This window comes from Hyla sarda, chromosome 3 (genome assembly GCF_029499605.1).
Source record: "Hyla sarda isolate aHylSar1 chromosome 3, aHylSar1.hap1, whole genome shotgun sequence".
NCBI lineage: Eukaryota > Metazoa > Chordata > Amphibia > Anura > Hylidae > Hyla > Hyla sarda.
This window is the reverse complement of record NC_079191.1, coordinates 24,590,298-24,608,439: the sequence shown is the minus strand read 5'-3', so window position 1 is coordinate 24,608,439 and position 18,142 is coordinate 24,590,298. Positions and strand designations below refer to the sequence as shown.

At 46.6% G+C, this 18,142-nt stretch overlaps 1 protein-coding gene across 4 annotated transcripts in view; it reads right to left on the bottom strand.

The window, feature by feature from the left end:
- Window positions 1-2,310: 2,310 nt before the first annotated feature.
- The window catches only part of LOC130361199 (24-hydroxycholesterol 7-alpha-hydroxylase), a 137,471-nt gene continuing 121,639 nt past the window's right edge, over window positions 2,311-18,142 (bottom strand). For 2 of the 4 annotated variants that reach the window (XR_008890902.1, XR_008890904.1), the window contains 3 exons: window positions 4,019-4,261; window positions 3,496-3,586; window positions 2,387-2,412 (listed from right to left, as the gene is read on the bottom strand). Coding sequence is in view for 1 of the 4 variants with exons in the window: in XM_056563909.1 (XP_056419884.1) it covers window positions 3,515-3,586 (72 nt within the window). In the remaining 3 variants the exon portion in view is untranslated. Of the gene's footprint in view, window positions 2,413-3,495; window positions 3,587-4,018; window positions 4,262-18,142 lie in introns of all 4 variants that reach the window. The other 2 variants (XM_056563909.1, XR_008890903.1) reach the window with 2 other exon arrangements.

Below are 18,142 nucleotides of genomic sequence, written 5' to 3'. Positions count from 1 at the left end.
AGCCACAAAACCGATCAAAAAGTCACATATACGCAAAGTGGTACTGATGAAAACTACAGATCACTGCGCAAAAATGAGCCCTCATACAGTCCTGTATACAGAAAAACAAAAAAGTTATAGGGGTCAGAAGAGGACAATTCTAAATACTAATGTTCTTAAAAAGTAGTAAAATAATAGAAATACATGTAAACATGGGTATCATTAGCGTTGACCACAGGATAAAGAGAACCTGTCAGTCTTATCGTAAAGTGTACTGCGTAAAAACAGAAAAAACACTAAAGTTGCAATATTGGAGGTTTCCTATTAATTTCTCAACATAAAAATGTTTTGGTTGCTCCGTAGATTTTATGGTAAAATATAAGGTGTCAATACAAAGTAAAATTGGTTGTTCAAAAAGCAAGCCCCCATATGGGTCTATGGATGGAAAAACAAAAGAGTTATGGCTCTTAGAAGGCGAGGAGGAAAAAAACGGAAAAGGCAAAAATAAATATTTCCTGTGAAAAACTTTTTTTTTTTTAATCAAATGGTGCCAGAAAGTTAAACAGATTTGTAAAGTACTTTTATTTAAAAATCTTAATCCTTCCAGTACTTATAAGCTGCTGTATGTTCCAGAGGAAGTTAATTTCTTTTTGAATTTCCTTTCTGTCTGATCACAGTTGTCAGGATTCGGCAGGCTGGAGGTGGATCCTCTGTGCCAGAGAGGGATTGGCGTGGACCGTGTTGGTGGACCGGTTCTAAGTTGCTACTGGTTTTCACCAGAGCCCGCCGCAAAGCGGGATGGTCTTGCAGCGGCGGTAGCAACCAGGTCGTATCCACCAGCAATGGCTCAACCTCTCTGACTGCTGAAGATAGGCGCGGTACAAGGGAGTAGACAAGAGCAAGGTCGGACGTAGCAGAAGGTCAGGGCAGGCAGCAAGGATCGTAGTCAGGGGCAACGGCAGGAGGTCTGGAACACAGGCTAGGAACACACAAGGGAACGCTTTCACTGGCACAATGGCAACAAGATCCGGCGAGGGAGTGCAGGGGAAGTGAGGTATAAGTAGGGAGGTGCACAGGTGAACACACTGATTAGGCCTGCTGCGCCAATCAGTGGCGCAGTGGCCCTTTAAATCGCAGAGACCCGGCGCGCGCGCGCCCTAAGGAGCGGGGCCGCGCGCGCCGGGACAGCACAGACGGGGAACGGGTCAGGTACGGGAACCGAGATGCGCATCGCGAGCGGGCGCGTCCCGCATCGCGAATCGCATCCCGGCTGGGAGCAATATCGCAGCGCACCCGCTCGGCAGGTCTGACCGGGGCGCTGTGAATAAGAGAACGCTGCGAGCGCTCCGGGGAGGAGCGGGGACCCGGAGCGCTCGGCGTAACAACAGTGCTCTCTGCTGGCACCTCTGTCCATTTCAGGAACTGTCCAGAGTACAAGCAAATCCCCATAACAAACTTCTGCTCTGGACAGTTCCTGAAATGGACAGAGGTGTCAGCAGAGAGCGCTGTGGTCAGACAGAAATGAAATTTAAAACAAAAAGAACTTCCTGTGAAACATACAGCAGCTGATAAGTACTGGAAGGATTAAGATTTTTAAATAGGTGTAAATTACAAATCTTTATATCTTTCTAGCACCAGTTGATTTAAAAAAAATTTGCTTTTCACTGGAGTACCCCTTTAAAGGGGTTATCCAGGAATAGAAAAACAGAGCTAATTTGTTTCAATAACCACTCCCCATCTGTTTCCAGATAGGGTGTCGTTCTGAGGCTCTTTTACATTGAAGTGAATTGAGCCAAGTTGTAATACCACACACAACCTGGGGACAGACGTGGAGCTGTTTTTGAAAAAAATTTGCTCTGTTTTTCTTTTCCTGGTTAGCCCCTTTAAGGGGGTTAAACTATTAGACATCAAACCTTATTGACAAATATAGTCTTCAAACCAGACTCTGCAGATATTCGCTCTCTTTATTACTATACTTTGCAGATCCGAACGCTGGAGCTGGCAGCTCGTTACATCATAGCCACGCCCCCTCATGACGTCACTCCCCGCCCCCTCAATGCAAGTCTATGGGAGGGGGCGTGACTGCCGTCACGCCCCCTCCCATAGACTTGCATTGAGGGGGCAGAGCGTGATTACATGAGGGGGCGGGACTATGATGTCACGAGGTCCCGGCGCCAGCTCCAGTGTTTGGATTGTTCCAAACGCTGAGCAGCGGAGTACCCCTTTAAATGAGTATTCATATCTGGGTCACTTAGATCCATCATTATCCGGGATATCAAGAAAAAAAAAAATGTCTGCCACAGGTCAACATGTAAAACATAAAAGGGTTAAGTAAAATATTTTATTACTTCACTATTAGCTTTTTTGTTAATAAACATTTACAAAATTATTATTTATAAACAACGACGGACGGTGTTCTAGGCAGGAGTCCTCCTAAAGAAAAGAAGACAAAGGTACATTGGTTATCATAGAATTATATATGTCAACCCCAATATTTTATTGGGGGGGGGGGAGTCGGGGGACCCGTGGTACAGTTTTATATGTGATTAATTTCCCGCAGATTGATGGAGGGTAACCAGGAAACCAAAAGCAGGGACTGGGCAACGGGGCCTTTAAAGGGGTACTCCGGTGGAAAACTTTTTTTTTTTTTTTTACTTTTTTTTAATCAACTGGTGCCAGAAAGTTAAACAGATTTGTAAATTACTTCTATTAAAAAATCTTAATCCTTCCAGTACTTATTAGCTGCTGAATACTACCGAGGAAATTATTTTCTTTTTGGAACACAGAGCTCTTTGCTGACATCATGACTACAGTGCTCTCTGCTGACATCATGACCACAGTGCTCTCTGCTGACATCTCTGTCCATTTTAAGAACTGTCCAGAGTAGGAGAAAATCCCCATAGAAAACATATGCTTCTCTGGACAGTTCCTAAAATGGACAGAGATGTCAGCAGAGAGCACTGTGGTCATGATGTCAGCAGAGAGCTGTGTGTTCCAAAAAGAAATGAATTTCCTCTGTAGTATTCAGCAGTTGGTAAGTACTGGAAGGATTAAGATTTTTTAATAGAAGTAATTTACAAATCTGTTTAAATTTCTGGCACCAGTTGATAAAAAATAAAAAAAGTTTTCCACTGGAGTACCTCTTTAACAATTGCCACCTCCTAGTGATATGCCACTTCTTTATCACAGTGTTTCCCAACCAATTCCCCTTCAACTGTTGCAAAACTACAACCCCCAGCATGCCGGGACAGCCTTCGGCTGTCCCGGCATGCTGGGAGTTGTAGTTTTGCAACAGCTGGAGGCACCCTGTTGGGAAATGTTGTGATAAAGTGGTGGCATATCACTAAGAAACGCGTTTATTTCGACTCTCCACTCTGGCTAACAGGCAAGTTTGAGTAAATAGATAAGAGTCCTGAATAGTTCATGTATAACTTGGCTTTACAAACCAAATAACCCCTTTAATTTGTATACAGAATATTATGGAAAAATGTTATTAGATTTCCCAGTGATACTGACATATGATGAGATTTTATCTTCATTCCCTTAGCTTGAACCGTACACGACAAGGCCCATCTGGTTGCTGCGTTCCTACTAGGTGTAGATTGCTCTGAAAAACATTTAAAAAAGTGCCAAAGTTAACACTCTCCATATATTTTCTCTCTCTCTATATATATAGTGATCTTAAAGTAATCCTAAAACAACAATTCTCGAGGTAGGCAGGACCGACTAATTGTCTTATGTGTATAGTGGGGGTCTCCTGACTCTTCCTCGACAGATGTCAGGGAAGAGAAGGATTGGGCACATTGGATTTAAACTGCCTAATCCTTTTGTTCTCCCTAAAAGATAAATCAACCTCTTATCTCAGCGGCAGTGTCAGTGCTTAGTGTAACCTCTTCATTATCGTGCTGCTGTCTGTTGTTTTGCCTCCGGTATCTAATCTTCAACTCCCTTTAGTATGCAGCTTTGTCTTCAGCAGAAATTTCAGTGCTTATTGTAACTCCTTCCTTGCTATGCTGCTGCTGTATCTACAAAGTCCTACCTCCTGTATATGATCTTCCTCTCCCCCTTCTTTAGTTTGTAGCTCTGTCTTCAGCAGCAGTTCGGTGCTTAGGGTAATCCATTCCTTACTGTGCTGCTGCTGTTGCTTTCATTCCTGCTTACATAGCACATTGCAAAGCCAGTGCATCAGTAATGGCCTTCTCCCTCCACATGGCAATTATGGTACTGTACTGTGTTTATCAGAAGCCCAGCACAGCCTGTCCAATACACTTTCACCAGTCAACTAAGGGAGGAAGTAACAATGAGGGACATTTACCAATGTTTGCTTATGTATTCTTTTTTTTAGTAATTTTTTCCTTACTTTTTTTTTGCTTATGTGCGACGTATTTATCAACTGGTTTCAGCCTGTTGATAATTTTCTTTCACGTAAGCAATTTTACCTTTTTTACTTTGGTAGTAGCTTTTTCTGCTCCATGTTTGAGCTGGAGTAAATTTAGTCAATTTTTAACGCTGTTGCGACTTTTTTTTGCGCAGTTGCGACTGTCGCAGTTAATAAATACCTGACTACCCGTAGTCCATTTTAAAATTATTACTACATAGTAAATTTTAGGAAAACTTGCTTTTCTCGCTTTCCAGTCAAAATGTCGCACGAAAAATCGTGTAGTCGCAGTTGCGACAATTTTGTGACAATTATAGTAAAGAAAACCTGACTAAACCCGTTGATAAATGTCCATAAATGTGTGTACTACTGGCAAAAAGATCATCTCTGGTCTAGGCCCTAAAATTGAGAGAACACCATGGTGGAGGCTCAATAACAGCAGTAAGAGTAAAAAAAATAACACTGTCACCCCTGTGATGCATTAACTTAACAAAACTATGATGGTATGTAAAAAATCTTTTGAAAGGACAGGTGGGCTTTAAAGGGGTATACCAGGAAAAAAAACTTTTTTTTTATATCAACTGGCTCCAGAAAGTTAAACAGATTTGTAAATTACTTCTATTAAAAAAATCTTAATGCTTTCAATAATTATCAGCTGTTGAAGTTGAGTTGTTGTTTTCTGTCTGGCAACAGTGCTCTCTGCTGACATCTCTGCTTGTCTCTGGAACTGCACAGAGTAGAAGAGGTTTGCTATGGGGATTTGCTTCCAAACTGGACGGTTCCCGAGACACGTGTCATCAGAGAGCACTTGGACAGAAAAGAACAACTCAACTTCATCAGCTCATAAGTACCGAAAGTATTAAGATTTATTTAATATAAGTAATTTACAAATCTGTTTAACTTTCTGGAGCCAGTTGATATATATATAAAACATTTTTACCTGTTTAACCCCTTTAAGAGTCAATGATAATTGGTATAAAACATTTTTCCACTTTTTTGGATGTAATCTTTGCTGGATATTTCTTAAGAAGAGTAAGGTGTCTGATCCTGTGTTCTTAAAATATAAAACAGTTTTTAAAGCCTTCATGCTTTAATGCTCTACCGAGAAAAAAAATACCTTTCTTTGTTAAAGGGGTACTCGGTGAAAATCTTTTTTCTTTTAAATCAACTGGTGGCAGAAAGTTAAACATATTTGTAAATTCCTTCTATTAAAAAATCTTAATCCTTCCAGTACTTATTAGCTACTAAATGCTACAGAGGAAATTCCTTTCTTTTTGGAACACTGATGACATCACGAGCACAGTGCTCTCTGCTGACATCTCTGTCCATTTTAGCAGATGCATGCTAAGGGCAGCATGGTGGCTCAGTGGTTAGCACTGCTTTCTTACAGTGCTGGGGACTTGGGTTCAAATCCCACTAAGGACAACAATAAATAAAGCGTTATTATTATTATTATAACGTCAGCAGAGAGAACTGTGCTTGTGATGTCATCAGAGAGCATTCCAAAAAGAAAAGAATTTCCTCGGTAGTATTCAGCAGCTAATAAGTACAGGAAGGATTAAGTTTTTTCAATAGAAGTAATTTACAAATATGTTTAACTTTCTGCCACCAGCTGATTTAAAAGAAAAAGGGTTTTCACCGGAGTACCCTTTAACTTTGTAAAGAAGCCCTCCTACTATTCTTGCTCTCTGGTGCCATCTATTGGAGGTAGCATCCCTACAATGCTCAGCCCCTATAAAGAGTCTTGAATCACAATGCAGGACCTTTTGGAGAAGATTCCAGGTTGGCTCATACTTCCCATTCGTATTGTAAGGCTGTTTATAGGGGCTGATTTAAGGGGGAGTATTGACATGCAAGGACTCTACGTCCAATAGGTGGCACCTTAAAGGGGTTGTCCAGGAATCGAAAAACAGAGCTTATTTCTTTCAAAAACCGCTCCCTGTCTGTCTCCAGGTTGGGTGTGGTTCTGCAGCTCAGGTCCACTGAAGTGAATGGAGCCAAGTTGTAATACGACATCAAACCTTTTTTGACAGAAATAAGCTCTGTTTTTCGAATCCTGGATAACCCCATAAAAGGGGTACTCCGGTGAAATATATATATTTTTTTAACTGAACTGGTGCCAGAAAGTAAACCAGATTTGTAAATTACTTCTATTTAAAAATCGTAATCCTTCCAGTACTTGTGAGCTGCTGTATGCTCCAGAGGAAGTTCTTTTCTTTTTGAATTTCTTTTCAGTCTGACCACAGTGCTCTCTGCTGACACCTCTGTCCATGTCAGGAACTGTCCAGAGCATGAGCAAATCCCCATAGCAAACAGTCCATATAAGACAAAGTAGGTCGGCACTGCTACACTCTCCCGTCCGGATACAATTATGAACGGCTGCAATCCTAAACTCTCTGCCCCCTCTGCCGTCTAAGTGGTGCTCAATCAGAAAGGTATGGCACTCACTTGTCCGCAGAATAATCCATTTATTAAAACAGTCAGGTCGCCGATACAGGTACTGGCCAATGGGCCGTTTCACGCTATCCTCAGCGCTTCCTCATGGCCTCTGCTGCTGCTCCGGACAGTTCCTGACATGGACAGAGGTGTCAGCAGAGAGCACTGTGGTCGGACAGAAAACAACTACAAAACTTCCTGCGGAGAATACAGCAGCTGATACGTACTGGAAGGATTAAGATTTTTTTTTTATAGAATTCATTTACAAATCTGATCAACTTTTTGGCAACAGTTCATTTAAAAAAATTGTTTTCCACTTGAGTGCCCCTTTAAGGACTAATGGTAACATTGGAGCCACTTCTGCTTCCTTTATGTGGACTACAAAAGACTGTAGTTATATTTATGGGAATCCTGTGCCTTCCCCCATAGGTTCCACTAATGTTCACCATGGTGGCACCAGATTGTGTTTTTTCCCTGACGTCTACATGAGTAATGAAGAAGTTACATGATCTGAACAGAACATTCAGACAAATCCATTGTTCATCTTTTCATCTCCCTCCATACTGAGATCACTAATCTGCTAGTGCTAAATTGCCAAGAGATCTTGGCTTCTCTCAAAAGCCACCAGATGCATAGAAAATGTTCTCTTTACATCTGTTCTCCGAAAAGGACAGAGAAGTCGAGGCGGCGAGAGAATACCATGTATGATGCAGGAAGCGCCTGTTATTATTTGTGGAGTGGCGGACAATCTGTCCACGCTTGTTCACACAGGAGATTCCTGTCATTGGCAATCTAGCCGGGATTTCATAATTAATTACCTTTTTTGGGGGTTTATTAAGCAAAACATAATGAGCGTCAATAAGAGAAAAAAGCTATTTATAGACTAAAAAAAGTCTTGGCGGGTATATTCAGGCTGCTCACAGGGGGCTGATAGGAGCAGGGGCGTATCTGGGACCCCGCCACCCCACCTGGGGGTGCTGACGTCAAGTCAGGCAGCAATAACTCATTGTACCATGTCCAGGGTATTTATAGACACGAGGATACAAACAGGTAAAATCAGATCAGGACAACGTCAGACGCGTTTCAAGCGCATGCGCTTGAAACGCGTCCGACGTTGTCCTGATCTGATTTTACCTGTTTGTATCCTCGTGTTTATGAATTAAAGCTGCAAGTTTATACAAGTGCTGGATCGGATGTGTGATTTGTCTTGGAAGCTTCAGCACTGGACCGGGTGCGGATCCGTGCACTTACCAAGGTGAAGGTGAGCTGAACATTCATTCCATTGCTATTTATAGACAGGGCTAGGGCAGCAAATGAAAAATGTTATCCTTAGAAGGTCTTTACATTGGGTACTCTCATAAAAAAAAAAATTTATTAAATAGATTATGTAAAAAAGAAAAATGTTTGTAATATATTTTATTTTAAAAAAAATCATGTTTTACATGTGTTTTTTACATTTGTAAACCTGGCCACTAGGTGTCACCCTATATGACTCAGGATTACTTCCCCCCCCTGACGTTAAGCACGTTCGGACCAACGCTGGCCGGGCAGCGTGGCACAGCGTGGTCCGGAAAGCGCGTTCACAGGAAACAGGCAGAGAGTGAGCACAGCGCTCGTGCGCTGCGCTAAATTTAAATATCCCCGCCCCTCTGCATCTCGCTCTCCTCATTCATTGCAGAGCGCGAGATGCAGTCTATCTTAGGAGAGAGAGGAGAGAGGGAGCGCAGCATACAGGAAGACGGGCGGAAGCGAGCTCCGGCCAGGCTTCAGGTGATGTCACGCCGGCCGGGGCTGCCCACTTCCTGCCGTCCGGAGACTGCTCAACTCTGAGCTACCGAAGCTGGTTAAAAAAAAGGTATTTTTATGGGGAATTAGATTAAAATAAATACAGGGATAGATGTAGGTAGTGTCAGGGACAGATGGGGAGGGAGAGTAGAGAAATCTAAGTTAGTGAGGGCTACTCTTTTTAAATTAGGTAAACACAACCTCAGATGAACAACAACACCCAGCAGATTACACTGTATCATTGTTTATTCAACACAAAATAGGCCAAAAGGCACACGCAGTGTGTAAAATATAAGATACAGCCTTACTTCTTTCAAAGGAATTAAGAGGGTAAGTAGCAGCCAGGTGCTGCTAATCAAATGCTCTTGATTAACTGATCATCAGCCAGTGTGACCACCTCTATATAAGCCGACGTTTTGGCAGTTAGCTAGTTAGCTAGTTTGGAAAATTAAATTCCAAATTATTCCAAGGGGTACTCTGCCGAAAAACATCTTATCCCCTATCCAAAGGATAGGGGATAATATTTCTGATCGCTGGGGTCCCGCTGCTGGGTACCCCCGCGGTCTCCAGGCCAGCAGCAGTGCTGTCCGGAACATTGGAGCTTCCGCGTCATGATGTCACGCCACACCCCCTCAATTCATGTCTATGAGAGGGGGCGTGACGGCTACTACGTAGCCGTCACGCCTCCTCCCATAAACATGAATGGAGAAGGCTTGGTGGCTGTAGTCACCAGTTATCTGGCACGGAGTGGAGTTCTCCCTTCCGGTGGGGACCCCTGCAATCTCCGGCACGGCACCCCAGTCATCTGTGCATGGATGGATAGGGGATAAGATATTTTTCAGCAGAGTACCCATTTAATGTCCACCATTCTACAGTGAGAAAGTCGAGAACATTCAAGACAGTTGGCAATCTCCCCAGGAGTGAAGATCCCAACATAGTCACCCCAATGCTCAGAGAAATTAGAAAAAAAAAAAACACATCTCAGACCCTACAGATCAAGTACACGATAGGAACAATTAGGAGAAGACCCGTATGTACGGGATGGCAAGAGAAAGCAAAACCATGGCAGCAGTTGCATCTAACCAGATCACAAGATTTCTGGAATAATAAACCCAGATTGATCGATGTGACAAAAACTGTCTGATTTGCCCATAGCAACCAATCACAGCTCAGCTTTTATGTCTCAAATTGCTCTGGTAAAATTTAATCTGAGCTGTGATTGGTTCCTATGGGCAAATCAGACAGGTTTTTGATAAACTTGGGCCAATTTCTTTAGTACAGGTGAGACCAAAGTGGAGATCTTTGGTCATAATGCACACGGCCATGTTTGAGTCAAACCAAACACAACATATCAGTACAATCACATTGTATCGCCAGTCAGACACTGTGGTGAAGGGAGATGATTTAGGCTTGTTATACAGCCACAAGACCTGGGGAACTGGGAAGGTTTTGGCTAGGTTTAAACTGCGGAATCTCCGGGCAGAAAATTTCCGCACGGAGATTCCGAGTCCGGCCAGTGCCAACTGAATCAGGCCCGCGCAGACACTGCAGTCTCCAATAGACTGCAATGTGTTCCACGGGTATTTCCGCATGAAGAATGAGCAACGCCATTCTTCAAGCGAAAATTTTCAAGCAGATTTTCCGTTCACAAATTCCGCTTCACAAATTCCAACGTGTGAATTTGTGAACGGAAACCCATTTACTATACAGTACATTTTAGTAAGCGGAATTTCTGCCTGCAATTTCAAAGCGGAATTGCAGGCAGAAATTCCGTAGTGTGAACCTAGCCTTAGAGTCAAATGTGAGCCCATTTATGCTGAAATGGATCAGAACCAGACCCGGTATCAGATGAATATCTGCCCCCTTGCTAATTTAGGTATCAGGATCAATGAATGCACGAGAGAAGAAAATCACACTGACACAAAGTTCAGTCAAATTATACCATATATACTCGAGTATAAGCCAAGTTTTTCAGCACGATTTTTCGTGCTGAAAACGCCCCCCTCGGCTTATACTCGAGTGAACTCTCCGCCTGTCAATCCCTTCTCAGTGGTCTTCAACCTGCGGACCACCAGATGTTGCAAAACTACAACTCTCAGCATGCCCGGACTGCGGTCTTCATCATCATCCAGCCACCCCCTCCCCCCCCTTTTGTTTTGTACTCACCTCCCCTCGGCGGGAAGTTAGGGTGAGCTGGTCCGGGCCATCTATGCTGCAGGGACCGTCCGGTGGGGATGGTTAGTCGTTGCGGGCTGTCCATTTTCACCGGGGGGGCCTCTTCTCCGCTCCGGGCCATCCCCCGGGCTAGTGACGTTGCCTCGACGACGACGCACAGGGACATAGGCAACGTCACTAGTCCGGGGCAGGCCCGAAGCGCAGAGAAGAGGGCCCCCCCCCAGTGAAAATGGACAGCCCGCAACGACTAACCATCCCCACCGGACGGTCCCTGCAGCATAGATGGCCCGGACCAGCTCACCCTAACTTCCCGCCGAGGGGAGATGAGTACAAAACAAAAGGGGGGGGGGGGGGGTGGCCGGATGATGACGAAGGCCGCAGTGGTCTTCAACCTGCGGACCTCAAGAGGCTTCAAAACTACAACTCCCAGCATGCCCGGACAGCCGATGGATGCTGCTGATGAAGTGATTGTTGACAGGCGGTGATGATGAAGGGGGGGGGGATGATGACGGGGGTCTGGATGATTACATGGGGGGATGATGTATTTCCCACCCTAGACTTATATTCGAGTCAATAACTTTTCCTGGGTTTTTGGGGTGAAATTAGGGTCCTCGGCTTATATTCGGGTCGGCTTATACTCGAGTATATACGGTACTTCCTGTATTACGACAGTTACATGGCTTTATATAGACGGTAACAATGTGCCGTGTGCAAAGCTATTCGTCATGAATAGTTGTCCTTGTGATTGGTTTCTTCCATCTGCAGGTGTTCCTCATCCAGGATGTGGGTCTTATCATCTTGAGTGTAGCTCCAGATTGAGGCGCCATCTTATACACATTGCTTCAGACACGATGGGAGGGGGAACAAGCTAGTGAGTGGCCATTTTAGAAAGAATATTTCTAAAATAGACATTTTATCTTATCCATTACAATCCAAAAGCTTGGCTGAAATGGAGTCACGCAACAGGACAATGACTGAGCTCACCAGAAAATCTGCATCACAATGGCTGATGGGACCTTCACACATGGCTTCTCCATTTTGGCTTTGTGGTTGTTAAATAATAGAATTGAAAAGGGTGCACTTTCTTTTTCTCATTACTATATACTGAATACATATATTTACATACACACACATCATCTCGGTGTTCCCTTTCGTCACCTTATCCTGCCATAAACACCTTGAGGGTAGTTTGCTGCCATGTGTCATCACAGTGAAGCGTTACTATGATTTATGAGGGGTTATGCCTCCGCTATGTACGTGTTTCTATCTATAGCGCTCTATGAGTTCCTCGCTGAGTTCCTGTCGGCTGAATGCTATTTTGCATCTGCTTTCATGTGGAATAATCCTATAGATACGTTTCAGTCTTCTTAGCCTTACCTAATGTATCCACTTTTACAGAACTAAACGGCTATAACCAGGGGTGGACTGAAGTTTTCCCTACACCGCAGCGCTCCTCATTCTCAGGGTCGGTGGTGGTCGCCGACAACTGGTGCCAGAAAGTTAAACAAATTTGTAAATGACTTCTATTAAAAAATCTTAATCCTTCCAGTACTTATTAGCTGCTGAATACTACAGAGGAAATTATTTTCTTTTTAGAACACATGTTACGCCGAGCGCTCCGGGTCCCCGCTCCTCCCCGGAGCGCTCGCAACATCCTCGCTACGGCAGCGCCCCGGTCAGATCCACTGACCGGGTGCGCTGCGATACCGCCTCCAGCCGGGATGCGATTCGCGATGCGGGTGGCGCCCGCTCGCGATGCGCACCCCGGCTTCCGTACCTGACTCGCTCTCCCTCGGTCCTGTCCCGGCGCGCGCGGCCCCGCTCCCTAGGGCGCGCGCGCGCCGGGTCTCTGCGATTTAAAGGGCCACTGCGCCACTGATTGGCGCAGTGGTTCCAATTAGTGTCTTCACCTGTGCACTCCCTATGTATACCTCACTTCCCCTGCACTCCCTCGCCGGATCTTGTTGCCCTTGTGCCTAGTGAAAGCGTTCCCTTGTGTGTTCCTAGCCTGTGTTCCAGACCTCCTGCCGTTGCCCCTGACTACGATCCTTGCTGCCTGCCCCGACCTTCTGCTACGTCCGACCTTGCTTTTGTCTACTCCCTTGTACCGCGCCTATCTTCAGCAGTCAGAGAGGTTGAGCCGTTGCTAGTGGATACGACCTGGTTACTACCGCCGCAGCAAGACCATCCCGCTTTGCGGCGGGCTCTGGTGAACACCAGTAGTGACTTAGAACCGGTCCACTAGCACGGTCCACGCCAATCCCTCTCTGGTACAGAGGATCCACCTCCTGCCAGCCGGCATCGTGACAGTAGATCCGGCCATGGATCCCGCTGAAGTACCTCTGCCAGTTGTCGCCGACCTCACCACGGTGGTCGCCCAGCAGTCACAACAGATAGCGCAACAAGGCCACCAGCTGTCTCAACTGACCGTGATGCTACAGCAGCTACTACCACAGCTTCAGCAATCATCTCCTCCGCCAGCTCCTGCACCTCCTCCGCAGCGAGTGGCCGCTTCAGGCCTACGACTATCCTTGCCGGATAAATTTGATGGGGACTCTAAGTTTTGCCGTGGCTTTCTTTCACAATGTTCCCTGCACTTGGAGATGATGTCGGACCAGTTTCCTACTGAAAGGTCTAAGGTGGCTTTCGTAGTCAGCCTTCTGTCTGGAAAAGCTCTGTCATGGGCCACACCGCTCTGGGACCGCAATGACCACGTCACTGCCTCTGTACACTCCTTCTTCTCGGAAATTCGTAGTGTCTTTGAGGAACCTGCCCGAGCCTCTTCTGCTGAGACTGCCCTGCTGAACCTGGTCCAGGGTAATTCTTCCGTTGGCGAGTACGCCATACAATTCCGTACTCTTGCTTCTGAACTATCCTGGAATAATGAGGCCCTCTGCGCGACCTTTAAAAAAGGCCTATCCAGCAACATTAAAGATGTTCTGGCCGCACGAGAAATTCCTGCTAATCTACATGAACTCATTCATCTTGCCACTCGCATTGACATGCGTTTTTCCGAAAGGCGTCAGGAGCTCCGCCAGGATATGGACTTTGTTCGCACGAGGCGTTTTTTCTCCCCGGCTCCTCTCTCCTCTGGTCCTCTGCAATCCGTTCCTGTGCCTCCCGCCGTGGAGGCTATGCAAGTTGACCGGTCTCGCCTGACACCTCAAGAGAGGACACGACGCCGCATGGAGAATCTCTGCCTGTACTGTGCCGGTACCGAACACTTCCTGAAGGATTGTCCTATCCGTCCTCCCCGCCTGGAAAGACGCACGCTGACTCCGCACAAAGGTGAGACAGTCCTTGATGTCAACTCTGCTTCTCCACGTCTTACTGTGCCTGTGCGGATATCTGCATCGACCTTCTCCTTCCCTACTATGGCCTTCTTGGATTCCGGATCTGCAGGAAACTTTATTTTGGCCTCTCTCATCAACAGGTTCAACATCCCGGTAACCAGTCTCGCCAGACCCCTCTACATCAATTGTGTTAACAATGAAAGATTGGACTGTACCATACGTTACCGCACGGAGCCCCTCCTAATGTGCATCGGACCTCATCATGAAAAAATTGAGTTTTTGGTCCTCCCCAATTGCACTTCCGAAATTCTCCTTGGACTACCGTGGCTTCAACGCCATTCCCCAACCCTGGATTGGTCCACAGGGGAGATCAAGAGCTGGGGTACCTCTTGTTTCAAGGACTGCCTTAAACCGGTTCCCAGTACTCCCTGCCGTGACCCTGTGGTTCCCCCTGTAACCGGTCTCCCTAAGGCCTATATGGACTATGCTGACGTATTTTGCAAGAAACGAGCTGAGACTCTACCTCCTCACAGGCCTTATGACTGTCCTATTGACCTCCTCCCGGGCACTACTCCACCCCGGGGCAGAATTTATCCTCTGTCCGCCCCAGAGACTCTTGCTATGTCTGAGTACATCCAGGAAAATTTTAAAAAGGGGTTTATCCGCAAATCCTCCTCTCCTGCCGGAGCTGGATTTTTCTTTGTGTCCAAAAAAGATGGCTCCCTACGTCCTTGCATTGACTACCGCGGACTTAATAAAATCACGGTAAAGAACCGCTACCCTCTACCTCTTATCTCTGAACTCTTTGATCGCCTCCAAGGTGCCCACATCTTTACCAAACTGGACTTAAGAGGTGCTTATAATCTCATCCGCATCAGGGAGGGGGACGAATGGAAAACTGCATTTAACACTAGAGATGGACACTTTGAGTATCTGGTCATGCCCTTTGGCCTGTGCAACGCCCCTGCCGTCTTCCAAGACTTTGTTAATGAAATTTTTCGTGATCTCTTATATTCCTGTGTTGTTGTGTATCTGGACGATATTCTGATTTTTTCTGCCAACCTAGAAGAACACCGCCAGCATGTCCGCATGGTTCTTCAGAGACTTCGAGACAATCAACTTTATGCCAAAATGGAGAAATGTCTGTTTGAATGTCAATCTCTTCCTTTCCTAGGATACTTGGTCTCTGGCCAGGGACTACAAATGGACCCAGACAAACTCTCTGCCGTCTTAGATTGGCCACGCCCCTCCGGACTCCGTGCTATCCAACGTTTTTTGGGGTTCGCCAATTATTACAGACAATTTATTCCACATTTTTCCACCATTGTGGCTCCTATCGTGGCTTTAACCAAGAAGAATGCCAATCCTAAGTCATGGCCTCCTCAAGCGGAAGACGCCTTTAAACGGCTCAAGTCTGCCTTTTCTTCTGCTCCCGTGCTCTCCAGACCTGACCCATCTAAACCCTTCCTATTGGAGGTTGATGCCTCCTCAGTAGGAGCTGGAGCGGTTCTTCTACAAAAAAATTCTTCTGGGCATGCTGTTACTTGTGGTTTTTTTTCTAGGACCTTCTCTCCGGCGGAGAGGAACTACTCCATCGGGGATCGAGAGCTACTGGCCATTAAATTAGCACTTGAGGAATGGAGGCATCTGCTGGAGGGATCAAAATTTCCAGTTATTATTTACACCGATCACAAGAATCTCTCCTATCTCCAGTCTGCCCAACGGCTGAACCCTCGCCAGGCCAGGTGGTCGTTGTTCTTTGCCCGGTTTAATTTTGAAATTCACTTTCGCCCTGCCGATAAGAACATTAGGGCCGATGCTCTCTCTCGTTCCTCGGATGCCTCGGAAGTAGAGCTCTCTCCGCAACACATCATTCCTCCTGACTGCCTGATCTCCACTTCTCCAGCCTCCATCAGGCAAACTCCTCCAGGGAAGACCTTCGTTTCTCCACGCCAACGCCTCGGAATCCTCAAATGGGGTCACTCCTCCCATCTCGCAGGCCATGCGGGCATCAAGAAATCCTTGCAACTCATCTCTCGTTTCTATTGGTGGCCGACTCTGGAAACGGATGTTGTTGATTTTGTGCGGGCCTGCACTGTCTGTGCCCGGGATAAGACTCCTCGCCAGAAGCCTGCTGGTCTTCTTCATCCTCTGCCTGTCCCCGAACAGCCTTGGTCTCTGATTGGTATGGACTTTATTACAGACTTACCCCCATCCCGTGGCAACACTGTTGTTTGGGTGGTCGTTGATCGATTTTCCAAGATGGCACATTTTATTCCTCTTCCTGGTCTTCCTTCAGCGCCTCAGTTGGCAAAACAATTTTTTGTACACATTTTTCGTCTTCACGGGTTGCCCACGCAGATCGTCTCGGATAGAGGCGTCCAATTCGTGTCAAAATTCTGGAGGGCTCTCTGTAAACAACTCAAGATTAAATTAAACTTTTCTTCTGCTTATCATCCTCAATCCAATGGGCAAGTAGAAAGGATTAACCAGGTCCTGGGTGATTATTTACGGCATTTTGTTTCCTCCCGCCAGGATGACTGGGCAGATCTTCTTCCATGGGCCGAATTCTCGTACAACTTCAGAGTCTCTGAATCTTCTTCCAAATCCCCATTTTTCATGGTGTACGGCCGTCACCCTCTTCCCCCCCTCCCTACTCCCTTGCCCTCTGGTTTGCCCGCTGTGGATGAAATAACTCGTGATCTTTCCACCATATGGAAAGAGACCCAAAATTCTCTCTTACAGGCTTCATCACGCATGAAGAAGTTTGCTGATAAGAAAAGAAGAGCTCCCCCCATTTTTTCTCCCGGAGACAAGGTATGGCTCTCCGCTAAATATGTCCGCTTCCGTGTTCCCAGCTACAAATTGGGACCACGCTATCTTGGTCCTTTCAAAATCTTGTGCCAAATTAATCCTGTCTCTTACAAACTTCTTCTTCCTCCTTCTCTTCGTATTCCTAATGCCTTTCATGTCTCTCTTCTTAAACCACTCATCATCAACCGTTTCTCTCCCAAACTTATTTCTCCTACTCCTGTCTCCGGTTCTTCAGACATCTTCTCCGTAAAGGAGATACTGGCCTCCAAAAAGGTCAGAGGAAAAACTTTTTTTTTAGTGGACTGGGAGGGCTGTGGTCCTGAAGAGAGATCCTGGGAACCTGAGGACAATATCCTAGATAAAAGTCTGGTCCTCAGGTTCTCAGGCTCTAAGAAGAGGGGGAGACCCAAGGGGGGGGTACTGTTACGCCGAGCGCTCCGGGTCCCCGCTCCTCCCCGGAGCGCTCGCAACATCCTCGCTACGGCAGCGCCCCGGTCAGATCCACTGACCGGGTGCGCTGCGATACCGCCTCCAGCCGGGATGCGATTCGCGATGCGGGTGGCGCCCGCTCGCGATGCGCACCCCGGCTTCCGTACCTGACTCGCTCTCCCTCGGTCCTGTCCCGGCGCGCGCGGCCCCGCTCCCTAGGGCGCGCGCGCGCCGGGTCTCTGCGATTTAAAGGGCCACTGCGCCACTGATTGGCGCAGTGGTTCCAATTAGTGTCTTCAGCTGTGCACTCCCTATGTATACCTCACTTCCCCTGCACTCCCTCGCCGAATCTTGTTGCCCTTGTGCCTAGTGAAAGCGTTCCCTTGTGTGTTCCTAGCCTGTGTTCCAGACCTCCTGCCGTTGCCCCTGACTACGATCCTTGCTGCCTGCCCCGACCTTCTGCTACGTCCGACCTTGCTTTTGTCTACTCCCTTGTACCGCGCCTATCTTCAGCAGTCAGAGAGGTTGAGCCGTTGCTAGTGGATACGACCTGGTTACTACCGCCGCAGCAAGACCATCCCGCTTTGCGGCGGGCTCTGGTGAACACCAGTAGTGACTTAGAACCGGTCCACTAGCACGGTCCACGCCAATCCCTCTCTGGCACAGAGGATCCACCTCCTGCCAGCCGGCATCGTGACAACACAGAGCTCTCTGCTGACATCATGAGCACAGTGCTCTCTGCTGACATCTCTGTCCATTTTAAGAACTGTCCAGAGTAGGAGAAAATCCCCATAGAAAACATATGCTGCTCTGGACAGTTCCTAAAATGTCAGCAGAGAGCACTGTGCTCGTG